Source organism: Rhinolophus sinicus, linkage group LG01 (genome assembly GCF_036562045.2).
Source record: "Rhinolophus sinicus isolate RSC01 linkage group LG01, ASM3656204v1, whole genome shotgun sequence".
NCBI lineage: Eukaryota > Metazoa > Chordata > Mammalia > Chiroptera > Rhinolophidae > Rhinolophus > Rhinolophus sinicus.
Genome location: NC_133751.1, coordinates 108,200,402 through 108,226,752, shown reverse-complemented (window position 1 = coordinate 108,226,752; position 26,351 = coordinate 108,200,402). Strand labels below are relative to the sequence as shown.

Below are 26,351 nucleotides of genomic sequence, written 5' to 3'. Positions count from 1 at the left end.
TGGGGAAGGCATTTGACCTACACGAATGAGCTTTGGGCAACCTCTAGGAAATGCTGTCCCTCTGCCCGCCTCCCCCGCCCCCCCTTGCACTTCCCCCTCACTACCTAGGGATAAGGCAAGAAGAAATATCCCAGAACCACCCCCAACTCCAGTCCGGTGTGCCCAAGGCCTACCTGAGTGGCAGTCTGGAATCACCAGGCTGGCACCCAGTCCCTTCTCCCCACTGGCTCGCTGGGCAACCCTAGGTGAGTCCCTTCCCATGTAAGGGCTCTAGTTAACACAGGGGTTTAAGAAAGTTCTTTTCAACACCTTCCAGCTCTGAGATCTGAGGAGGACCAAGGGGGGGGGAGTTTGGCCTCTGGGATAAACCAGGAGAAAACCCCAGGGCTGCCAGGTGTCATCTCAGAAAGAGGGTAGAACTTACAGACCAGGGACCCGAACCAAGACCCTGTGACATTCTGGAACTTTTGTGACTTCCCTGCAAGGCTGTAACTTTTGCTGCCTTCTATTAGTAGGTTACCTACAACTTCCTCTGTAGTGATTAGCAAGAGCGAAAATACAAAGGGCTTCAGACAGCCCCAGGATACTGTGAGGATTGTTAGGAGGCCAAATTCCTGGACACAAAGACTGAGCGCTAAAGGAGGAGGAAGGACACTGGGAGACAGCGACAGTGTTTGGGAGCCGTCTCGATGAGCCCTGAGAGAGCAGAATGGGGCCAGGAGCGCCTAGTGTGAAGGTGTAGGGCAGAGACATGGGAGAGCCTCACTCGCCCCGGACGCAGGCCTGCGATGGAGGCCAGGGGCTCTCAGCGGGTGGTTACCTCGTGGTGCCGTCCCCGGATGTCCAGGATGTCCCGCTTGGTGACTGACCAGTGGAAGGTCAGGCCTGGCACGGCATTGCCGAAGGAGAAAGGGTTCTGGTTGTTGGTGATCCCGGTTATGTAAATGGGCATCTGCAGGGAAAAACCAGGCCCGTGACAGCCAGAGTCCCACTGCGGGGGCGGGGGTGGGGGGGCGGAAGCCTGGGCACAGCCCGACTGCCTCTCCACTTCCCCGGGGACTCGTGTCTCCTTTGTGCAGCAGGAACTGTGCCGATTCTGCCCTCACCAGAGATGAGCACAGTACAGGTTCAGGAAGTTCTGATGAAACAGCAAATAATCGAGCAGACTAGCCCCTCCCCAGCCCACCCTTCTTGGGCCGTGGGCTGTGTCTCACCTTGGCTGGGAGACTCGTTCCGGAAATGACCCCCTAAGCTCTAGGATGTCTGCGGCCCTCTCCCAGTCTCACGTGGATGGGCAGGGTGGAATCAGGCTCCTCCAGCCTGGGTTTACCGAGGGTCTGCCCTCAGCACAGCAGAGGACGTGCAGCCAAAGGTGAGAGCAGCCTCAGCCAGGCGGCTAAGTGGGTCCCCGGCTCCATCACTTCCTAGCTGTGTGACACTGGGTGGAGGCTTAAGCTTCCTACGTGCTCACTTCCTTGTCTGCAACACGGAGCTGACACTGGTAGTTACCTCATGGGGTTGTAATAAACACCAACTGGATCAGTGCAGAAAGCACTCGGTACAGTGTGCACTAGACAGCTGTTAGCTCCTGGGACGCACCAGCTGCTCTGCTAGGTGTGGGTCGGTGGCAGACGAGGGGAGACACAGGCATTACTCAGCGAGCACAGCAGCACAGAACCGAAGGGGGAATGCTTGGTGTAGAGGAGCTCTGTGCTGTGAGAGGGGCAGGGAGTGCCTGTGTGTCTGGAGCAGAAATAAAGGTGGGGAAGGCTCCCTGTGGCGTGTGGAGCTAGACCCTTAGATAAAGGGGTTCAGCAGATAAAGGAGAAATGGAGAAGTGCGCTGGCAGAAGAACAGTGTCCTAGCTCCCTAAGCTCATCCTGCCCCAGAACTTGGAGCCCCACACCAAGTGCCAACAGCACAGGCAGGAGGGCTGGAGAGGGCCCCGCCTCACCTGGGTCCCTGTCCTCATGCGGGTGATGGGCGCACGGATCCTCACTGCCTGCAGAAGCAGCACCTCCACTTCCACGAGATCCTAGGAAAAGGGCTGGGACTCAGGCTGGCTGGGGTGGGGGTGGGGGCATGTGCTAGTAAAGTGTTTCAGGAAGGGACCCCTCTGAGGATGGAGGCTCCACTGAGCCCAGCTCCATCACAAGGCACCCACAGCATGTCTAGCTCAGTGTTTCTCTTCCCAAGGTGGCCTGGCTCTGTGGGTGGTTTGCCTCACACAGATGTGGCCACTGCCTCTCCAGCTCCATGGGGGTGCCAGCGTGGCCCTCTGAGCCTACAGACCTGTCTGATCGAGGTGCTCTAGGTCAGCACTGCAGACTAGGGGGCAGTGACCAGGGACTGTTCTTTTCTAGGCTGGGAAGCCCTCACAGGACAGGTCTCCAGACCCTCCAACCCCAAATCCAGACTGTTGATCTCTCCGAGCAGAGCACATGGACAAATGAAGGAGCCAGGCAGAATGTGATTAGAGCAGACCTTATACCCTCCTTCATTCTGAACTCTGTACTCCTATTAACCTGGCCAAAGACTAACTTTATTGGCTTCTTCATAGTACTGCTGATTCATGCTGAATATAAGTTAATAAAACCCTTAAGCCCTTTTCATGTGTGCCCACACTGAGCCCATTTCTTGTGTCTTGCAATCTGGGCTAACGTCCAGCACATAGTAGGTGTTCAATAAGCATTCATTCCCTTCCTTCCCTTTGTCCTTCTCACTGTGGTCTGCTGCTGCCAGTCTTGGCCCACCCCTTGGGTGCTGGTTCTTGGAAGCTTCTGACCACAATCAACTACCCTTTGTGGGCATGGGGGCCTCAGGCTGTTTTCCCGCATACCCGTGCTCACTGGAGATGCCTTTCAGATGTAGCTGGTGGCACAGCCTCTCCATCTGCCAAGGGGCATCAGGGCCTTCTCCCGGCACAACCCTTAACTCGCCAGAGGGGAGAGACATGGAAAGGGCTGGCCCAGCAAGGTCGGACCACAAAGAGTGAGGCCAGAAGGGAAATAGATGGCTGTGTGCCCCTCTAGCTGAATTTCCAGTCAGCTGCCATTTAAGTCACCTGGGCCCCCAGGAGGAAAAAATGCACCAGTTCCTGAGGCCACAGTACTTTCTTTAGAAAAAGGAAAATGGCAGCACCTCCCTGTCCCTGACTTCACTCTCCAGGACATCTATCTGAACCACGCCCTGCGCACAGACAGGCTCTTACATCCTCAATGCTTTCCTGTCCTTAGAATATCAGTAGGCAGAAGCAAGGCGTGTACCTCCATGACGCAAAGGACTTTGCAGTTTAACTGGGATACTTGGACACACACCGAGACTGCTGGGAAAGGAGTAAATCAGTGAACGCAAGGTCAGATCAAAGTCCGCTGCAGGATGGAGGGCCCCTCAGATGCCCCTCTCCAGGGCAGCAGACGCACCAGCTGCCCATGCTCTGAGTTCCTTCCAGGCCCCAGTTCTGGACGAGCAATGTGATGGCCGGGTCTGGAAAGGTCCTTGCCCATAGTCACATTACACAAAACATAATGCTTTTAAGTCCAGATTCTAGCACAGCCGTGACCATGCGGCAGCCCCCCCGAGACACTCCTACAGGTCACCGCATGCCAAGGTGTGTGTGTGTGGGGGGGGGGGTGTCCAGGAGCCCTGAGCCCTGCTCAGGAGGTGGGAACAGCCTCCCGTCGCCTTCCGGCGGCCCAGAGGTGCACACTCCCTGGAAAGAAAGGAAACTGTCTGACCTGGAGACGCCAACTTCCAGATGCTTGGAGGCGGTCCCACCCACACGGGGCAGGGTGGCGCTCCTGGGGAGAGGACCCCCCCAATTTGGCCTTCGAGTCATGTTGACCCAGAAAAGCAACGAAGAAATGTCCCCACTCTGGCGAAGAGGCTTGAGAGGTAACTTAACCTCTAGTGAGGGCAAAAGATATCAGTGGATGATTCAGGTTTTTTATTTCTCCCAGAAATACAAATCCAGGCCTGAAATACTACTGGTGTCCAACTATCCACTCTCATAGCAGCCAGGCTGGCACATGCCTCTGAAAACTCACTGTAACCCACAAAGTGTATCTAAGCCAATAGCACCTCCTCCTTGAAATAAATGACAAAAGGCCCAGAAGCGCTGCCATTGGCAGTCCCAGGTCAGGCCCCAGGACTGGCTGGCAGTGGCCGCAGGCCATTAGCAGGTGCCCTGGGCGCCTCATGTGCAAATGGGATGGAAGCAGGATGCACGAGGGTGCTGACAGGACTAACAGGGTGAGTGAAGGGCGCTCTGTACAGAGGCTGCTATCACAACTGCTACCGTCACCATGCACCGGATGGTTCCAGGGCCGGGGTTTGGAGACCTGACCCTAGAGGAGCAGCTGGGGAGACTCAGTCAGGAGAAGAGCCACCTTGGGGGTCTGGTTGCCCCCAGGCTGGCAAGTCTGGCCCCGGGTGGGGGTGACAGCAGGGGCTGTAGACTCAGAGGGCAGAAGTAAGACCCTCAGAGAGGGGTGGTCCTCGAGAACAGAGTCCAAAACCAGTAAACAGGGCTTCCTCCCCTTCACAGCTGACCCCCCAGCAGCTGCCAGGGGGACCAGCACTAGAGGGCCCAGTGTCCAGGGTGCAGTCAGAAAGCACCCATCTCTGACGGAGCTGAGGCTCATTACCTGAGACACGATGACGAGCTTGCCGGTCTCAGCGTCCACAGCCTGCACGACCCCTGACACAGTGCTGTTGCCGACGGTGAGCCCCCGCACTAGCCCCGCGCCATTCACCACGGCAACACTGTTGTTGCTGATGGAGAAGAGGATGTTGGACTGTGGCTGGGGGCCGCCCTCGGAGGTGACCTGGAGCAGGAGAAACGGCCGTGTCCGTCAGCCCCTCCCACCAGCCAGCCCGGGCTCAGTCCTCAGAGGACGAGGGTGCCAGCACCCCGAGCATTCCACCTGCTCTGGCCTGATGCCCTCGGAGGGTGGGCATGCCTAGAGCTAGGGCAGGGGGAGGGTCAGGCATGTGGCCTGGGTGCCTACCTGCATCGTGGCCCCGATGATCAGCGTCACCTTCCTGGGTATTAACCTAAATGGGGGAAAGACCTGCGTATGGAGACAGAGAGAGAAAGGGGACAAGGGGACCGTTGCATTCTGAGCGTCTGCTGGCGAGCGTCATTCACACTTAACACTTTTAGGGAGAGGGAAACACGATGCAAGGACATCACTCCTGCGTGAAGAAGCACTAGTGAGAGCCCGAGGGCCTGCGCCAACCCTGGGGGCCTACGTGGCCCCCACAGGAGCTCGTCCCACCTGGGCCTGAGAGTCTGCGATGGGGGTGTGCCCTGCTGCTGTCACTATCACCTGGGAACCATCAGAAATGCACATTGTCCAGCCCACTCCAGACCAGAGGTGGGTCCTGCGATCCGTGTCTTAACAAGTTCTCCAGGAAGGTCTGATGCGTGTACAAGTTTCCAACCCACTGCCTTTGAGATTTCCCCACTCATCTTTGGAAGGCTGCCTCATTCACCAAATTTCTCCAAATTTTTACTGCCGAATTGCCTTAGAAGTTCTCTACTTCGATGCCCTCAAAACTTTTCAAGTGAGGAAAGCAGGGCCCCTCGGGGGAGGCAGGGAGGAGGATGCCCCCATCTGTGCAGCAGGGCAGAGACCCACCCCCTCCTGCATCTCCCACAGGCTCCCATGGCAGGGGCATAGGCACATTTGAGGGTGAGCAAATGCAGCAGTCAGCCAAGGGGCTGCTCTGTGTGTGAGGACTGGTTTCCGTCCTCTGGGGCTGTCCCCCAGGTCCCTGTACTGGTGATCCGAGGACACTGCAGGCCACAGCTTTGAACATGGTGTCAGTGGCTTCCTGGACTGTCCCTGCAGCTCCCTCCCTGTCACACCCTCCCCAGCACCCGTGCGTGCAATAGGGCTGAGTGATCCCATGTTGCAGGAAGAGGAGCAGCTGTACCTCTATTTGTTGTGGGGCCGAGTTGATTCTCTGCCCGGCTTTATCGGTCACAGTTGCGGTGAGACTAGTCTGCCCAATGGCCACACCATGGACACGGAACGTGGCAGTGTAGTTGTCAAGAGCCTCATTGAGGGAGCTGGAACAGAAGGAAGGGCTGGGACTTCTGCCCCCAGACAGACCTGGCAGCACTGTCCCCGAGGTGCCCTGCTCTGACCCTGGGAAACTCACACCAATGTGACGACCTGGGAGGCTGCTCGGAGCTTCAGGTCCATGAAAGCGAAGTATGTGGCCGGGAAAGGCTTTTTGTGGAAGTCCAGCACGCGGACATGGGCCTTGACCGTCTTCCCAATCTCCACCTGCATCATGGCAACAGACATGCAGGGGTCTCTGACCGAACACTTCTACCACCTGCGGCACCCTGTGCCTTCCAGAGAAAGTGTCACCAACCCCAAACCCATAGACTTGGGAATCAGGGACAGGTCACCTGGGTTGACCTCCAGACTATCAGCCAATCAACAGGTGAAAGTCAATTAAGCACTCACTGAATACAGTGAGCCTTGGGGATACTTAGATGAATAAATTACACCCCCCACTCGTACACAACTAACAATCTAGTTGGAGAGATAAGCTACCGCTTAGAACAGCAGCAGGCATGTAGTAGGGGTTCCGTGAGTACCCAGTGACAGAAGAGCTCACACCTGGCAGCATGTAATACGTACAAGTACTGGAGGAAATGGGAGTCAGAAATGCATAGTGAACAAATAAGTCTGGTCAGCAAATTACCAGTGGAAATGAGATTATAGGAGGAATGAATATTTGAGACTGTAAGAGAATGCTGGCTTTTTATCTAGTCTAAGCTGCTCGAACATTCCCTTTTTAATTACTAACCATTCTTTCCACTCAGGAAACTAGGAAATGACAGCACCCCTCTGTAAGCCTAGCTGCAGTTACTTCAGGTATTTGGAGTAATAAACATTTTCTATTTGCGTTAAAGAAAAGCCTAAATGTATTATGTATTCATTCTGCAAAAGCACTTGTCATTAGTGAGTTTCATTCATTTGCCATTGAAAACCCCTAGAATTCAGAACATACGTGGCAGGGAGAAAAATTCATGTTTAGCAAAGTGTGTGCCTGGCTGCTTAGGAATCTCCACCAGCTGGGGGCCAGGAGTTCCCAAGTCAGGGCTGATATGGGGACAACTCGAAGCGAGATTTACAGCCAACCTTGACTGGTGTCACCTGGGTTGAAGCACAGTCTCAGAGGTGCTTCTGCACCGTGTGCGTGGAGCGGCAGAGGCGAGGGGCAGCACCAGAAGCTGGCAGCGACTCGGGGCGCGTTGAGGGACACAGAAACCAGGAGAAAAAGCAAAGCGCATGGGAAGAGTCTCCCACACCCGCAGCATTTTCCCAGCGTCTGTGAATCAGCAGAGAGGGAGCCACTGACCTTGTCCACCACACGGACGTACAGCTCCTGAATGTCCGAGACGTAAATGTCAGCCTTTGCCGGGGCCGGGAAGGTGAGGCACAAGTCATGGACCATGATGGTTGACGTGCCCGGGAGCAAAGGGTGCACCTGTGGGGGCAGAAGCTCAGTTACAGCTGCTCGCAGCACCGGCCTGTGCCCACGAGACAGCAGCTCGGAAGGAGTGGGCCAGGGAAAGCCTCCCCCAAATGTCCTGTCCACCCTTCATCATGAGCCCCCACTGCCAGTCAGCGGACGGGCTTAAAATGTGCTGGGACGGATCTCAGAAAGCACCTCTTTCAGCCTTGTCAACTTTACAGGTAAGAAAATGGAAGCTGCTCACATGGGGCAGTAACTAGCCCTGGGGCACAAAGCAAGTGAGAGAATGAGGATTCAGGTCTAGGATTCTCTACCTCCTGTCGGGGCTGCCTGTCCCTGCAGCCCCAATAACAGACAAGTACCCAGCAAGTCCAGGGCTGGTAGGGCATGTGACAGCTGCTTCTCACCTAGAAGTTTCAACCTGAACTCACAGAATCACGGAACCTGGGAACAGACTGTGGAGGCTGCCACGGTCTGACGTGTGACTTCTCTGTCTCATTCATCTCTACATTCCTATTTCTACCTGAGCTCTGTTTGAAGCAGAGAGCCTGCAAAATGTTCTGAGTGAATGAAAACACCTGAGCTACTGTTTTCCCGTCTCTCATTGCCAACACCCCTTCCTAAGCCTCCTTCTGTAACTACTTCCATGGACCCCACCTCAAAAGAATCTCTCCCCTGACTACCTCATAATCAGTACCTCCCGCTGTAGACTTGCAGCCACCTGTCATATTGCTGAGCTGTGGGTCTCAGCTGGGTGGTCGCAGAGGCTGAGCGGCAGGGGCAAGGCCAGAGCGAGTGGAGGTGCCACAGGGCTGCTTCCTATCTCTGTCTGGCTCTGGCTTTGCTGCCTCAGTTACCCAGGTTTGTGGTCTTATATTCATTGGGGGGTAATGTCTACACTGAATGGATCAATGTTTGAAATGCTAGAATTTCAGTATCAAGAACCTGTGGGAAAAAAATATCAGGTTTCTGACCCTAAGGAGACAACCAGATATGATTATATCATATCCTGGTTAAAGTGTTTCAAGGGCTGCCCAGGGAGTGAGTCCAAATCCTTAACACATCCTCTGAGACTCTGGCACCATCTGGCTGCCCGTGGCTCTGATTTCACCGTAAACCACAGCCCCTCACTCCATCCCACTCCAGGCACACTGTTTTCTCTGTGCCTCAAAGCTGGCTTCTGCCTGCCTGCCTTCCAGCTGCACAGCCCACCTTAAATAAAAATCGGGGACGCTTCCCTACATCTCCACCTGCTGGCCACACTCACGATTCAGGCACTCATTTAAGCATCCTTCCTCAGGAAGACCTCAGGAAAGTCTTCCCTGAGCCCAGACAGGTCAGGTTCCCTGGCCACGTTTTCTCACTTCTAGTGCAGTTACACTGCTTGTCATTTAGTCCTGAGATAGACCATTGTTTGTGTCTGTCCCTCCTTCCCTCCCGGGTGTCTTCTCCCCAGTGGTACCTCAGGACTGAGCAGAACATTTGGCACAGACTCTCCCCTGATAAATGTGTCTTGATCAGCTCAAGCCCCAGAGGCATAGCTGAGTCATTCAGTTAACAAAGAAACCTGGTACTTCAGCCCCTTTACTTAGCTTTCCTTAGCTTAGTTAAGACTGGGAAATTCTGGGGGGAAATGTCTGCAAATCCCATGTACCCTCATCTATTTGGAAAGGGCGTACTCTGGTCCAACCCCTTCAGTGTACATATTGGGGAAACCGAGGCTCACACAGGCTGAGAACACAGCCTTGAAGGGGCAGCACAGGTGCCTGAGCTCTGAGTCCCACACTGCTCACTTCTCAGAGCCCATGTCTCCAGGAACCATAATGGCACTGATGCACAGGAAGGGTGGGGCTGGCCTGCAAAGGCCGGAGCTGAGACAGGCCCAAGCCCACAGTTAGTTGGGGGCATGGAGGATTAGCAAGCTTGGCTAAGCTGAAAACTCTGCCAGTATCACTGAGCAAGGGCACACAGATGACGCATGCCTGGGTGAGTCCACGCAATGACTTAAGGTTGATTAATGAAGATCCCAGAGTGGAAACCACATCTGTCCTTTAAAATGACAGCTACATGATCTGAGACATGCCCGTGCCACCCTGGCATTAAACACAGGCTGGGGGTTGGGGTCTGGGAGCACCAGGCCTCCAGTTGTGCTGAGGACACTTCACCCTGGCTGATTACATTTTCCCCAGAGGAAACTCATTTTAAAATGACAGAAGCAAAAGCTTTCTTTGAGAACATAATGCGAGGATTCAATCTGACCTTCCTGAAAATGTTACTGCTGTCAGAAGCTGGCGTGTCCTTCCCAGTGTGAAGAGATTACACATTGTACTGACTGTTGACAGACCCACGCAGGGGACTGCACGAGAGGCTTTTTTTCTTTTTCTCTCCTTCAAGAGGACCATTTTACATTTTAAATAAAGACAAAATGGTGATGGGGAAATCTATTCCTCTTCCACTTGATTTCCCAGAGGCTGGACATCAAACCACCTTCCAGGTGACATAAAGGGAGGGCAGTATCAAGCTGCCATCATGGACAGGCTGTGTGGCCTGGCCTTGGTGTCTGCTTGCACACATCAGCTTACTTCAGCCCCACATGAACAGCTCTCTGGGCAACTATGGAGACATAGAAACTACTCTTGGGGAAGTGAGAGGACTTGCCAGCCAGCTGGTGGCAAAGTGGGAACCTGCCCCCACCCCTAACTCTAGATTGTGCATGTCTGTCACACCACCCTACTTCTCCAGATGTTGCATACCTGCTTGCATCTTGACCAAAATACAGGAGAATGTGTGCGAAGGAGAGGAGGTGGGGGAGATCCACGCCCAGAATGAATTCTAATTTCTAAGTGCTAAGAACTTCAGCAAATACTGAGCCGAGAGGAAAGTCCTGTCATCTCTTCAGAGATGATGAATGCATGATTTGCTCAGTAAGACTCTGTAAGTGGAGCCAGAGGCAAGTCTGCTCGTGAGCGGGCTGGAGCTGTGCCATCTACTAGTGCCCACCAGGCCCCACGGCTCCGCCTGCACCATCTCAGCTCCCTGCTTTCCTCAGCCCCATCTCGCCTCAGACTTGTCCCTTGACAGGTGCCATTTGTCTAAGAGTAAGGACCCTACAAATATTTCTGAATATACTGGCGCCAGCAGCTCCTATTTCCTGTAGCGTGCCCATCAATGTCATGTGGTGGGCCAGGCCATGCAAGAGTGTCGGGGTCCGTCCCCCCAAGGAGATGCCCTCAAGGCTAGTGGGGACAGCCAAGACCACACGAAAATCACAGGCCCTGAGAAGGTCCTGGCTTGGACGCTAGATGAAACTTCACTCAGGGACCCCAGCCAGCTCTGAACTCCCCTTAGGGCCATGGCTGGGGACAGGCTCCTCTGTCCTCTGTCTCAGGGGAAAAGCAGGACACACCCAAGTCCAAGCCCTGCAGCTGCCACCTACAACCAACCTCTGACCTTGTCTCCAGTATGTGCCCCCTGATGGACAGGGTCGCCATGACAGGCTCCGTGTCATAGGACTGGGGAGATGGGGACAAATCACCTCAGCTTCTGAGAGCTGCGCCCCGCCCCCACCGTGGCCCTCGGTGACAGGCACTGATTTGCTGAGTGAAGTTGCTGAATAGCTGCGTTAATGAAGGTGTGAAGTGCTCAGCACACACCAGGATCCTCCCCTGCTTTTATAACCCCCGGGTTCTGCTCCCACTTACTTTGGCGTGTAGAGAATTGTGGACACGAAAGAAAACCTAAATTTAAATCAGATAATCAGTCCGCTGTGTGAGCCAGCCAAAAATGAAACGAAGGCCACTTGCAGAGTCCTGAGGCCCTGGGAGCAGGGTGAAGCCGCCCTGCTCAGCCCTTGGAGCACAGAGTGGAGTCATCGCCCTCACAATAGCCCTGGCCAGAGCCCCACAGCTCGCTTCCAGACACTCGAAAGCCAAAACACACCACCAGCCATTCTTGCATCCCAAATGTGTATCAATAGGGAAAGGAAAAACCATTTTCTATGAGCTAATTGAAGGACCGTCGTGGGCTTTCTTGTCTCTGTGATTAGGGAAATGAGAATGCTGCTAATTAACAGCTGGAAAATGCCACAGAAATGTGTAAATGTCCTTCAGAAACAACCATTTGAGAGAAGCCACGAGTAGCTGTCACAGGTTGTCAGCACGCCATGAAGGCCCCTGCAGGTTACAGGAGGCAAAGGAAACCAGACTCCTATTTGCACCTGGAGTTGCAATGGTCTCTGCACAGGCCCAGGATGCGGGGTAGCAGAGACCCCAGGTAAGGTGCCCCCAGGGTACCTTCTGGGGCAAAAGCAATCCTTGTAGGGCCTGCACATGGGGTGCTCCTGGCACTCCCACAGGGCTACACGGCCCTGGGCATCAGGCCTGCAGTGGGCACTCTGTCCCACTCAATGAGAGGCAGGAAAGAGACGAGACACAAGCAGAGGCCAGTCCACAAACTGAAGAGAGAATAGCTACAGAGCTACTGGAACCATCTGTAAAACAGGGACAACAATACTTGTCTTGACTAAGAGAGTCCTAGAACCTGTGGCTGAGAGGGACAGCCCGGGGTAATCCTAGAACCGCAGCACTGTAGGATTGAACAGGGTTTCATAGGTCTTCTGAGGAAATTTCACTCTGATGCTGGAATCCCATCATGAGTCTTGCAGACAAGTACCCCAGCTTCTGCTTGAATGCCTCCAGAGACAGGGCGCTCACTGCTGACAGAGGCAGCCTAGTCCATCACGGGCTCTTAGCAGCTCTCATTCCTAGAGGAAAGGCCTTTCTCGGGCCACAGGTTCACCTCAGGGCTTATGCAAAAAGTGAGGCGTGAGTGAAAGTGTTCCCACGTATGGTTGGCACTATGCACATTTTTTTTTTATTAAAAGTTTGTTGTATGAGAGTACAACATTTTTTTTTATTAGTTTCAGGTGCACAAGACAAAGTAATACTTAGACGTTTATCTTTTATATCCCTCACATTGTGTGAATCCCCCTCCCCCCATCCACTAACCCTCTGACATCGCACACAGCCATTACGTTTCCACTGTCTCTATTCCTAATGCTGTACTCCACTTCTTGTAAGTACATACATATATGTATATATGTATATATGTATATACATATATACATATATATACATATATATATATATATATATATATATATATATATATATATATATATATATATATATGTACACACACATACATATGCATACAAACTTGTAGTTGACATTCATTATTATTCAGCTTCAGCCTCAGGTGTACCGTGCAGTGATCAGGCATCTACATCATCCCTGAGGTGGTCTCCCAAATGGGACAAGTGTCCATCGGATACCCTACAAAATCTTTACAACATTGTTGATTACATTCCCCAAATTAATTTTCAGAACCTCGTGGCCATCTTGTGGTTACCGACTGTTTTCTAATACCCTCACCTTCCCCTTATCCCCACCCTGCCTCCCATCTAGCAACCCTCACTTTTTCCTCTATGTCTCCAAAACTCTTTCTGATTAGTTCATTCACTTATTCTTTTATTTAGATTCCACATACAAGTGAGATCATATGGTATTTGTCTTTCTCTGTCTGACTTATTTCACTTAACATAATGTTCTCTAGGTCCATCCATGTTGTTGCAAATGGTAAGATTTCTTTCTTCTTTATGGCTGCGTAATACTCCATTGTATAAATGTACCACAGTTTCTTAATCCAGTCATCTACTGATGGGCATTTCGGTTGTTTCCATGGCTTGGCTATTGTGTATAGTGCTGCAATAAACATAGGAGTGCATAAAGTTTTTTGAATTAGAGTTTTGGATTTCTCCAGATAGATACCTAGGAGTGGAATTGCTGGATCATAAGGTAGTTCCATTTTCAGATTTTTGAGATACCTCTATACTGTTTTCCATAGTGGCTGCACCAATCTGCAATCCCACCAACAGTGCACAAGGGTTCCCTTTTCTCCACATACTCGCCAGCACTTGTTGTTTGTTGATTTATTGATGATAGCCATTTTGACTGGGGTGAGGTGGTATCTCATTGTGGTTTTTATTTGCATTTCTCTAATGATTAGTGAGTTTGAGCATTTTTTCATATGTCTGTTTGCCATCTGTATGTCCTTTTTAGAAAAATGTCTCTTCATGTCCTCTGCCCATTTTTTAATTGGCTTGTTTGGTTTTTTGGAGTTGACTTGAGTTTTTTATAAATTTGTGATATTAACCCCTTATCAGATATATCATTGGCAAATATCTTTTCCCATTCAGTAGGGTCCGTTTTTGTTTTATTGATGGTTCCTTTGCTGTGAAAAAACTTTTTAGTTTGATGTAATCCCACGTTTATTTTTTTCTCCTACTTCCCTTGCACGAGGAGATATATCAGTAAAAATCTTACTCCAGGTAATGTCTGTGAAGTTTCTTCCTATATTTTCTTCTAGGACTTTTATGTTTTCAGATCTTACATTTAAGTCTTTAAGCCATTTTGAATTTATTTTTGTATATGGTGTAAGGAGGTGGTCCAGCTTCATTTTTTTGCATGTGTCTGTCCAGGTCTCCCAGCACCATTTATTGAATAGACTGTCTTTACCCCACCGTACATTCTTGCTTCCATTGTCGTAGATCAAATGGCCATATAGGCATGGATTTATTTCTGTTCTCTCTATTCTGTTCCATTGATCTATGTGTCTGTTTTTATGCCAGTACCATGCTGTTTTGATTACTGTAGCCTTGTAGTATAATTTGATGTCAGGTATCGTGACACCTCCCACTTTGTTCTTATTTCTCAAGATTGCCATGGCTATTCGGGGTTTTTTATGGTCCCACATAAATTTTAGGATTATATGTTCTATTTCTGTGGAAAACGTCGTTGGTAGTTTGATAGGAATTGCGTTGAATATGTATATTGCCTTAGGCAGTATGGACATTTCAACTATATTAATTCTTCCTATCCATGAACATGGTATGTGTTTCCATCTATTCGTATCTTCTTTTATTTCTTTCTTCAGTGTCTTATAATTTTCTGAGTACAGATCTTTTACTTCTTTGGTTAAATTTATTCCCAGGTATTTTATAGTCTTTGGAGCAATGGTAAATGGGATTGTTCTTTTCAATTTTTCCTTCTGATGTTTTATTATTGGTATATACAAATGCAACTGATTTCTGAATATTAATTTTATATCCTGCTACTTTACTAAATTCACCTATCAGCTCTAATAGTTTCTTGGTGGAGTCTTTAGGGTTCTCTAAATATAGTATCATAACATCTGCATATAATGAGTTTTACTTCCTCCTTACCGATTTGGATGCCTTTTATTTCTTTTTCTTGTCTGATTGCTCTGACTAGAACTTCCAGCACTATGTTGAATAGAAGTGGAGAAAGTGGGCAACCTTGCCTTGTTCCTGATCTTAAGAGGAATGGTTTTAGCTTTTCCCCATTGACTATGATGTTAGCTGTGGGTTTATCATATATGGCCTTTATTATGTTGAGATATGATCCCTCTATTCCCACTTTCTTAAGGGTTTTTATCATAAATGGCTGCTGGATTTTATCAAATGCTTTTTCTGCATCTATTGATATGATCATGTGATTTTTATTTTTCATTTTGTTAATGTGGTGTATCACATTAATTGATTTGCAGATGTTGAACCACCCTTGCATACCAGGGATGAATCCCACTTGATCATGGTGTATGATCTTTTTAATGTATTGCTGAATTCTGTTCGCTAATATTTTGTTGAGGATTTTTGCATCTATGTTCATTAGCGATATCGGCCTATAGTTTTCTTTTTTTTGTGGTGTCTTTGTCTGATTTTTGGATCAGGGTGATAGTGGCTTCGTAAAAAGTATTTGGGAGTCTTCCCTCCTTCTGGATTTTTTGGAAGACCTTGAGGAGAATAGGTGATAATTCTTTTACGAATGTTTTGTAAAATTCACCTGTAAGGCCATCTGGTCCAGGGCTTTTGTTTGTTGGGAGATTGTTGATTACTGATTCAATTTCCCTGGTGGTAATCAGTCTTTTCAGGTTTTCTGTTTCTTCTTGAGTTAGCCTTGGAAGGTTGTATGCTTCTAGAACATTGTCCATTTCTTCCAGATTGTCAAATTTGTTGGCATATAGTTGCTCATAGTAGTTTCTTAAAATTTTTTTATATTTCTGCAGTGTCTGTTGTCACTTCTCCTCTTTCATTTCTGATTTTATTAATTTGGGTCCTCTCTCTCTTTTTTTTAATGAGTCTGGCTAAAGGTTTGTCGATTTTGTTTATCTTCTCTAAGAACCAACTCTTGGATTCATTGATCTTTTGTATTGTTTTTCTGGTTTCTATTTCATTTATTTCTGCTCTGATCTTTATTATCTCCTTCCTTGTACTCCCTTTGGGCTTATTTTGCTGTTCTTTTTCCAGATCCCTTAAGTGTGAAGATAAACTGTTGATTAGTGATTTTTCTTGTTTCTTTAGGTAGGCCTGCAATGCTATGAATTTCCCTCTTAGGACTGCTTTCGTGGCATCCCATAGATTTGGGGTCGTCATGTTTTCATTTTTGTTTGTCTCGAGATATCTTTTGATTTCTTCCTTGATCTCCTGGTTGACCCATTCATTATTTAGTAACATGTTATTCAGCCTCCATGAATTGGTGTGTCTTCCAGTTTTTTTCCTGTAGTTCATTTCTAATTTCATAGCACTGTGGTCAGAGAAGACAATTGGTATGATTTCAATTTTCTTAAATTTATCAAGATTTGTTTTGTGGCCTCACATATGGTCTATCTTGGAAAATGTTCCCTGTGCGCTTGAGAAGAACGTGTATTCTGCAGCATTGGGGTGAAAAGCTCTGAAAATATCGATTAAATCCAAGTGGTCCAATGTGTCATTTGGCTGTAGTTTCCATATTGATTTTCTGTCTGGAAGACCTGTCTCTTGTTGTCAGAGGTGTGTTGAATCCCCTACTATGATAGTGTTACTGTTGACCTCTGTCTTTATGTCAGTCAATATCTATTTTGTATATTTAGGTGCGCCTATGTTGGGTGCATAGATGTTTACTGGGGTTATGTCCTCTTGTCGGATCGATCCTTTTCTTATTATATAGTGCCCATCTTTGTCTTTTAATATGTTCTTCATTTTAAAGTCTATTTTGTCAAATATAAGTATTGCAACTCCAGCTTTTTTCTTGTTTCCATTTGCATGAAATATCTTACTCCAACCCTTCACTTTCAGCCTCTGTGTGTCTTTTGATCTGAGGTGAGTCTCTTGTATACAGCATATACAAGGGTCTTGCTTTCTTATCCACTCAGCCACCCTATGTCTCTTGATTGCAGCATTTTATTTGTTTACATTTAAAGTGATTATTGATAGGTACATAGTTATTGCCATTTTTAAATTTGTAGTTAGATTGTTTTCATCTTTCTTCTATTTACAGAAGTCCTTTTAGTATTTCTTGCAATGTTGGCTTGGTGGTAATAAATTCCTTTAGCTTATTCTTTTCTGGGAAGCTCTTTATCTCTCCATCAACTTTAAATGGTAGCCTTGCTGGATAAAGCAATCTAGGTTGTAGGCCTTTGTTTTCCATCACTTTGAGTATCTCCTGCCACTCTCTCCTGGCCTTCAATGTTTCTGTAGAAAAGTCATTTGATAGTCTTATGGGAGTTCCCTTGTATGTAATCCTCTGTCTTTCTCTTGCTGCTTTTAGGATTCTCTCTTTGTCTTTAACCTTTGCCATTTTAACTATAATATGTCTTGGTGTGGACCTGTTTGGGTTTATCCTGGTTGGAACTCTCTGCACTTCCTGGGCTTGAATGTTGGTTTCCGTCATCAGGTTAGGGAAGTTTTCAGACATTATTACTTCAAATATGTTCTCAATCCCTTGCTTCCTCTCTTCACCTTCTGGTATTCCTATGATGAGCATGTTGTTGCACTTGATGTTATCCCAGAGGTCTCTTAAAGCATCGTCATTGTTTTTTATTCTTTTTTTCTTTCTGTTGTTCTGTTTGGATGATCTCTGCTAACTTGTCTTCTAAGTCGCTGATTCGATCCTCTGCTTCATCTAACCTGCTGTTAATTCCTTCAGGTGAGTTCTTAATTTCAGTAATTGTGTTCTTCATTTCTAACTGGTTGTTCATTATGATTTCTCTATCCTTCTTTATGTTGTCTCTAAGCTCCTTAAAGATTCTTTTCATCAGTGTTCTGAACTCTGTCTCTGATAGGTTGGTTACCTCTGTTTCATTTGGTTCCATTTCTGGAGGTTTCTTCTGTTCTTTTATTTGGGACATGTTTCTTTGTTTCCCCATTCTGGCTGACTCTCCGTGTTTGCTTTGATGTATTAGGTAGATCCCCTAGAGTTCTTAGTTCTTGCTGGGTTATCTTATGTAGTATGTGTCCTTTATATTTGACTTGCAGTACTTTGTTCTTCTCCTCTGCGTGTGCTCCAAAGGTGACTCATGTGTTGTGTATAGTGTCCTGTGAAAGAAGATCTTTAATTTATTTTCATTTGTGAGTAAGTGGAGTTAACTCCTAGGCTTACTAGTTGTGAGACTTGGCTCTGTCCACCGCAGGGTGTTTGCTGCATGAGGGTTGACCACTTAAATGTGGTTTGGCCTCTATGGGCTCTTGTGCCTGTAGAGAATTCCCTCTGGGTGTGTCACTTGTAGGTCAAACCCGGTAGTACTCTGGTTTGGTCTGGAGTTGGCCTCTGGGTATGCTGAATCTTGTGCCTCTTAAGCTGGGCCCTGCTGGCTTTTGTGTTCTCTGTTCCGTCCTGGGATCCCCTGCGTCTCTGCAGCTGCGGATGCCATCGGCGTTTCCACAGCCGCAGATGCAGGCCACGTCTCCAATCCGCTCCCTTCCCTCTTCCCCTGCTCGCCCAATTTGCCCACCTTCAAGTAATCCTTGCACGAGTCTCTTAGCTGTTCTGTGTGATGAGCAGAGAGCCCTCTGATGGGTTATAGATGTCCCGTTTGTGATAAGATCCGGAGGAGAACTCAAAAAGTGCGCCCCGCTGCCACCATTCCTATTATGCACATTTTTCACAATCTTGAAACTCCCCTCTTCTTGATAACAGAAGAGCTACGTTTCATCTCTAGAAGTAAAACACGGCATATTTCAAGCACTTGCAATTATGTACAATTTGAGGTTTTCCTTTTAATGTGAAGGATTTGACAGTGAACACTCATTTACATGGCAGGAGGAATGGCCTGAGGAATTATTCTTTCTTTTATAAAGGGAATAAAAATGCTTACAGGAGGGCTTCAGATATGATCTGAGACTTCTAGCAACCCTCAAGCTTCCTCTAACAACACATATTTGCTGACAGTTTTGCCTTGCTCTGATTTACAGCAACAAAGCTGAGGTCCTGCTGTCTGCAGTTCTGCTTCTAGGAAGAACAAGAATACTATGGCACGCTTCCTCACCCTTCATTGAAAGACAGCACTGTGAAAAAACATCCTCTCCACAAGATAGCTAAAGAGCAAGGCTGACCACTGGAGAAACATGAAAAAAATGTTAAAAAAAACAAACACAAATAAACAAAACACTCTGAACTGTCCTAGAAACACACATGCTAGCAAAACTGACAAAAAGAAACAGACAATCTGAATAGCCATGTAACAGGCGAAGGGATGGAATTAGTAATCAAAAAACTACCCACAAAGAAAAGCCCATGTCCAGATGGCTTCTGGTTAATTCTACCAAACATTTAAGAGTGATTGTTACCAATTCTACATAAACTCTTCCAAAAATTAGAAGACAGAATACTTCTAAGTCATTCCATGAGGTTGATATTACTCTGATACCCAAACCAGACAAAGAAATCACAGAAAAGACCACAGACCAATATCTCAGCAACAAAATACTAGCACACTGAATCCAGTTACATGTAAAAAGAATTATACATCATGATCAAGTAGTGGTTATCTCAGGATTGCAAGGTTGCTTTAACATCTGAATGTCAGTTAACATAACACATCACATCAACAGAATAAAAACAAAAAACGCACATGATCATCTCAAGAGATACAGAAAAGCGTTTGACAGAATCCAATCCCCTTGCATGCGAGTGTGCATGCGTGTGTGCGCGTGTGTATACACACAATAGCAGTGGTAGCTAAAGTGTACAGAGTTTCTTTTTGAAGTGATAAAAATACTCTAAAACTGACTGTGGTGATGGCTGCACATTATCTATGAACATATGAAAAAACACTGAATTGTACACTTTAAATGGGTGAATTGTATGGTATATGAATTATACCTCAATAAAGCTGTTAATGAAAATACCAACAAAAGTCTGCTAGAGGTGCACAGTGGCTGTCCCTTAGACGTGGCCTGTGCTCCAGTGTGCCCCGGCCCCCATCCGACAGTCACCACCCGACACTGAGGCTAACCAGGCCCATTTCACACAGCACCCCAAGAACACTCCTCACACTGCCCGTTTCCCTCACTTGACACCTGCCCCACCGCAGAGGCAGCTGATTCTGTGACCCCTGTGTCAAGACAGTCAGTGGATGCAAACAGAGAAATGGACCCACAGAGAGTTATGGTTACAAATACCCTGCAGAGACTGAGGTGACGTGCTTGATTTCTAACTGGGAGCTGTACCTGCACAAACTTACTGTATAACCGTGGGCAGGGGAGTCTGGCTGGATTTCTGAGAAGAGATTTGGGGGATGGGTCTCTGTGATGTGAATTCCAATTTTAGCCATCCCTGAAAGTAGGAAGTTTATTCCATGCAGTTGCTAGCCTGTGAGGGCTCACCTTCGGGAACAGGAAATGCTAAAGCCCATCAATGCGGACATGAGGACTACAGATGGCTCAGGCAGGGCGAGGCCCTAACCTGCCCTCCGTACTGCACCATCTGAACCCTACCACATGCCAAACACTGAATCAAGCCCAGCCCCTTTGGCATCCAGGAAAAAGTCTCCTTTGGTACTGGCACAGTGGGAAAGCAGGTCTGAGGCTCAGAGCAGCCCAACAGCAACTGCAGAGCTGCAACTTAACAACACTGCTGGGGGTCACCGCTGTATTGTTTTTGGCTGCCTGTATGTGCAACTACGGCAGTGCTCTGACACACTCAGTAGTAATGAATTTTTAAAGAAAGTTCACTTTTCCTGATTGCATAATCACTCACTGTGCAGACATGCAGCCATTGAGAATATGCAGCCTTTGAAAATATTGGTGTTTGTTTTTACGCTTGTTACTCTTTACTGGAACTACAGGGCTATTTTTATAAAACAAAAGATTTAAACAACCCACATGCTCTACAAGGACAGAAAGGCTAAGTACAAATGACTGCACAAAAGTAATCAGCCAGCCTACACAGCTACATAGGAGGGGAAACCTTAGAATAAAATAGTTGAAAAAAGTGGGATACCAAATTGTTCCACACCATGAACAAAGATGTCAAATTTGCAACAGGGAGAGGATCAAGAAAGGAATGTGGAAAAATAGAAAAAGGTGAGACATCTTTTAAAAGCACCTTTCTGGTTGTTACAGTGGTGCTTATATAACAGTGTTTTCATCTTAACTAAAAGACTGGGAGGAAACCATTAGCTAACTAACAGTGGGCAGTGTGTAGAGATGGAATAAAAACCAGAGTTATCCAGCAACGACTGAAGTCACCCCCAGTGAACCCAAGAATCAAAAGCCCCCCTGTGACCGCAGCTGTTGTGACTAAGGGCAGGATTTCGACATCATCGACCCAGGAGCCCACAGCCACACACTGTGGACACAGCCCCGCACTCACCGTGGCACTGCCCGTGGCCTCCTGGTACACCACCTTCACAATGTCTGCGGTGCTGGTGTTGAGGAAGAAGTAGCCAGAACCTTCTCTGATGTGCAGCTCCACCTGCAAGTTGGGTCAGGCTGGGTGTGAGGGGCCAGGGCTGCCACCTGACGGGCACATTCAGGAGGCCAGGTGGCCGGGAAAGGGCTGTACCTGCACTCCAGGATGGTTGTAGATGGTCACCTCTTCCGGACTCACCCTCACGTCCTCCACCAGGATGAGTTCTATGGAGGCCGACACGGGCACGAGAGGGTCATGCTGAAGGGGCAAGGCCAAGGCCATCAGACCCAAGATGCAACAGGCCAACCCCAAGCAGCCCATGGGCCTCCCCACCCCGGGAAGAGTAGGTCCAGAGGCCCCAGGTCCCGGTGTCAGCCCAGGGTACTCATTACGTCTGGGACACAGGCCCCAATGAACCCATCGTGCAGGCCCAGCTGAGAGGCCACGTCCTATCTCATGACCCTGCCAAGGCAGGTGCCCTCATCCTACCTGCCAGGCCCCACACAGTGGGCAATTCACACACACAACCCTGGACAGGAGGGGGCACACAGCAAGTGGCAGCTGCAGCGCTGTGTGCGAGGACGGGTGTCTAGGCACACAGCAAAGCTCCCGACCAGCCTGGGGTGTGGGGGACCCTATAGAGGCGTCCCAGGTGTGCTCACGAGGGCCTGAGCTCGGCCCTCACCCCCGGGGTTACGCACATGTTTGAGTATCTACTTCCCGCCACACGTCACTCCAGGGAGTGTGCTGGACCGACCAGGCTCTGGCCCACATATACTCATATACCTGAGCACCTACTAGATGCCAGGTACTGCGTTAGGTACTAGCGGGCAGCAGGCGCCCTCAGGGAGATGTGTTCTAATCAGGGATTAAAGGGAAGCAGTAAACGGTGACAGAAAGGTGTGAGTGGTGGGGGCCATGGAGGCTAGGATGGGGTGAGAGGGAGGGGCTCTCAGGTAGCCTCTCAGGTGAGCAGAGACTCAGAAAGGGAAGGTGTGAGTGGTGTCAACAAAGAGGGGAAAGCCCATAGGGTAAGGAACCTAAGTGCAGAGACCCTAAAAGGGGGGCCTCGTGGATGTTTGCGCCCCAGCAGGGAGGCCCATGAAGCCACCAGCCACCAGGGCAGGTACCAGCTGCTTCTCAGGGCCACCTCCCTCCGGGCCAGCCTCCTCCTGCTGCTCCCACTGAGGTCACGCCCTCTTCAAGGGTGGCCTGTCCCCCACCACCCAGAAGACAATCCAAGCTGCTTATCCCGGGGCTTAGGGTCCCTTGGATCCAACCACACCCTCTCTTTACAGCCATTACCTACTGCCTCCACCCTATTCAAAACCTAAGTTGACTGCCACCCTTGTCCCAGAATGGGGTGGATGGCATCCAGGCAGGACCATTCTGGGAACTCTTCCCACTCACCTGGTATGTACCCATCTGCCACCCTCCGGCAGCACCTCTGCCTGAGCCCGGTGAGAAGCTGGGCTGCATACCACGTGTGCATGCAGATGGTGGCAACAGTGATGCATGTGGAGGGAGGTGGTCTGCGCCATGACAGGGGGAGCACTAGGGGCTCCGAGGCCTGAGGCACAAGCAGCTGCTCTGTGCTGGGGTTTGGGGAACTCTCGCAGAGGAGCCCACATGGCAGCCGGGATGGAAGGGACGGGAGGCCGCCCGGTAGAGAAGAGTAAAAGGAGAGGATGGCGTTGCAGGGGCTGCAGGTTCAAAGGCACCAGGCACGCCAGGTGGGTCTGTCAGTCAGGACGCCAGAGAGAAGAGGCCGGGCAGGCAAGCTCGGGCTGACAGCGCGGCTGCCTTCAGCCAGAAGGTCTGCGCACTCCCCAGGCTGTGTGCCAGAGCCGTGAGGAGCAGCAGATCCCTGCGGCCCTAGTGCAGGCGTGTGGGGGGTGTGTGGGGTGTGGGGGGATGACACTGCAGGCAGGGGCTCAGCGCCCAGGCAGGCCCACCACACTCCACACAGGGAGGGGTGTGACTCGGCAGCTCAGGACACTAGGACACTGGGAGAAGGCGGGCAGAGCAGGACGATTCCCCCGCCACCAGGGGGCCCGGGAGTTACCTACCGGCTGCTTCACCCGGGCTGCACCAAGGTGGGACTGCTGGTAACCAGTCACAGTGGCGGAGATGGCTGTGGTTCCCGATGCCTTGTGTACAGAAATGGGCTGCAAACCTGAGTCCAGAGAGAGGGAAACCCATGTCGCATTTTTCCCCCATGGCTGCCTGGGAGGTAGCCCCTCTCTCCTTTTGATTGCAGTTTTAAATCTCCCACAGTCCTAAAAGTAGGTAACGGAGTTTGTTTAAACTGTATGTACCATAAGGGTTAGTAGACCGTGAGCAAGCTTCCACAAAGTGGCTTAGCCAAGATGGAGAAGACGGACTCAGTCTGGCCTGCGAGGGCTGTGGCTCAGAGCAGCAGTGCTGGAGCCAGGCTGACCTGCTATGTAACCTGGGCCTTGGTGCTTACCTGCAATGGCCCTGCGTCTGCTTCTCCATCTCTAGTTCCTACCTCACAGAGTCTGTGCAGGACTGAAGGAGAGTTGTGAGCCCACAATGCTCCGTTTCGTCCTGGAGGAGAGGAGTTCCAGACAGCAGCGCCTGGCAGTGCTGGCTGCTAGCACTCCTCAGCAGTCTCGCCGCTAGGTCTCACTGCCCTGGCTCCTCCCGCCCGGGGCCAGCCGGCTCAGTGCCCACTCACCGTGCAACTTCTTCTGGCCACTCCCATCCTCCTGGAACACCAGCTGCATGTGCAGGTCCAGCTCGATGCTGGCCAGCGACGGCCTGGTGGACTCCCACTGGATGCTCAGAGAGCTGAAGTTGCTGAATCTGCGGCCCTGCTGGTCATAGGCGGCCAGGTCCAGCACAGGGTTTCGATGGCTGGAGACTGGAACCTGCAAGAAGTCAAGGTCAGGCACGGGCCATGGCCATGCCACACTGGGCACAATGTCCACACTGAGTGAACACTGAGGACCATGCTGGCACAGCCACTCCTGACCACATGGTACACCCCAAACCCGGCCGACTGCCTTGTGGGCTCATGGGGTCCTGTGGGGGGCTGGCAGCGAGTCACTAACCTGTCCTCACTACTGCCTGCTGTCAACACTCCCAGCCTGGCCTCTGACTCTAGCCCGTGGTCCCCATGGGGGCAAAGGGGCTTTGTGATGTCTGGAAGCATTTTCCATGTCACAACTGCAGGGGGTACAACTGGCATTTAGTGGGTAGAGGTCAAGGGAGCTGCTGAATACCCTAAAATGCACAGGGCAGCCCCACTGGAAGGAAGGATCTGGCCCAAACTGCCAATAAAGTCAAGGTTGGGGGAGTCTGCCCTAAAGCTCCCCACCCCAGCCTGGCTGCTCTCCTTCCTCTCAGCCTCACCTTTCTGAATCCTTGCCACCTTCTCCCTATGCCCCACACCTCAGCCCCTCCAGGATGTGCCCCCAGTGGTTTAACAGGAAGGCTAATGATAACCCCTAAAATGTCCCAGTGCTACTGGCTTTGCAAAGGTCCTTTCAGAGCCAAATTCTCTCCTGCTTTGAAATAGTGATGTGGGAGCTGTCATCCCCGTATTAAGGGTGAGGAAGCAGAATCCCAGGGGAGGAAGGGAACAATCAAAGGCCACTGGGTGGCTGAGTGGCACTGCTTCAGGATTTAGTTCCAAACCCTGAATTCCTACCACCTACCCTCACCTCTTGCTCCCTGAGCAAATCCGCCCCTTAGAACCCATGCTGGATTAGGCTCACTCCCCCAGGTGATGGTTCCTCCCTTCCCTCCCTGCCTACACAGTCTGGGTGCAGGTAGCGGGGGCAGGAAACGGAAATCCTAAGTACATAGACATCTGGGTCTCAGCTTGGACTTGAACCCCAGCTCTGCCTCTTTTCACCCAGGCAAACTGCTGGCTTCTCAGAGCCTTGGATTCTCCACCTGTGAAATGGGAATCACAACAGAACTCCCAGGATTCTATTTTTAAAAAGGGTCATGTGAGAGCATTTTAAAGAGCCTGGCTCATTGCAATTAATGCGCAAACAGGGAAGGGGCAGCCCTCAGCAATGTCCACAGATGTGTCCGGTCTTCCACCAGGCATGGGTCCAGAAGGAAGGACTGTCTTTCCCTGGTCCTGGTGGTTATGACTGACAGTGCCACGTACTCTGGCCGATGAAATGTGACAAGTGACTTGAGACAATTCCAGAAGGCAGAAGCTTTAACAGCCAGAACAGGACCAGCCACGCTCTCCTCGTCTCCACAGTGGCACCGACCACATTCAGCGGATGCTCACCATGTAAGTCTTGAAAGGACAATGACATGAAGCGGGGGCCCCCGCTGCCCAGAACTGGTGGTGTGAGCAGAAGTGAGCCTGTGCTGTGAGGCCACTGGGTTGGGGTTCCCTGTTCCTGCGGCCTGCAGTCCCCGAGCTCCCCACCTCCCCCAGGACGGCTCCTCCCCCCGTCGCAGCCCTCCTGCCCCCAGAGAACACTGGACCAAAGCAGCCTACAGATTCTAAACGCAGGCAGCACGACCACCTGGGGGCACAAAGCGTGTTGTAAGCATGTAGATGCCAGTCGGGCACTGTGACTGTGGGCAGGGACAGGGGCATGCTATAGTTCCGGGTGCCCCCCCCCCAGGTGTACCTCTGGGGAACACTGATGTTCTTCCCTTCTGCCTGCCCCCCAGGGAGGACAGTAACACTGTGCATCAAGCATGCTTGAGAGCTTCCTGGGTCCTTCCATTGGCCCCGCTGGGCAACAATATTATCCCCAATTTACAGATGGGGAGGCTGAGGCTTAGAGACGGTAGTAACTTGCTCAAGGTCACACAGGTTTAGGAGTGGAACTCTGCTGGTCTGATGTTAAAGCCCACAGGCCTGCCCTGACCGTGTGCAGCACAGGAGTCAGGTGGACTTCCCAGGCAAGCCCCGGCTGGCTGTGCCGTCTCCTGCACGTGGCTGCTAATCAGCTGCAGGGGCCTGACCCGCTCGGAAGACCCAGGTCAGGCAGGCGTGTGGTTCCAGTTTGTCATTCCGACTGGTCAGCTCCATTCTAGTGACTGGCCTCACCCATAATTTACTCTGCAAACATGTCTTGGTGGCCTCTGACTTTGGAGAGG

The 26,351-nt window shown here is 50.1% G+C and overlaps 1 protein-coding gene across 2 annotated transcripts in view; it reads right to left on the bottom strand.

Annotated features, from left to right (window-relative positions):
- NUP210 (nucleoporin 210) overlaps positions 1-26,351 on the bottom strand; it is a 130,209-nt gene that overhangs the window by 23,897 nt on the left and 79,961 nt on the right. For both annotated transcript variants that reach the window (XM_074334110.1, XM_019717558.2), the window contains exons 17-27: positions 23,950-24,142; positions 23,318-23,424; positions 21,402-21,506; positions 21,210-21,311; positions 7,384-7,512; positions 6,169-6,296; positions 5,941-6,076; positions 5,010-5,072; positions 4,647-4,826; positions 1,955-2,035; positions 821-952 (exon numbers count right to left, since the gene is read on the bottom strand). In XM_074334110.1, coding sequence (XP_074190211.1) covers positions 821-952; positions 1,955-2,035; positions 4,647-4,826; positions 5,010-5,072; positions 5,941-6,076; positions 6,169-6,296; positions 7,384-7,512; positions 21,210-21,311; positions 21,402-21,506; positions 23,318-23,424; positions 23,950-24,142 — 1,356 coding nt within the window. The remainder of the gene's footprint in view (positions 1-820; positions 953-1,954; positions 2,036-4,646; positions 4,827-5,009; positions 5,073-5,940; positions 6,077-6,168; positions 6,297-7,383; positions 7,513-21,209; positions 21,312-21,401; positions 21,507-23,317; positions 23,425-23,949; positions 24,143-26,351) is intronic.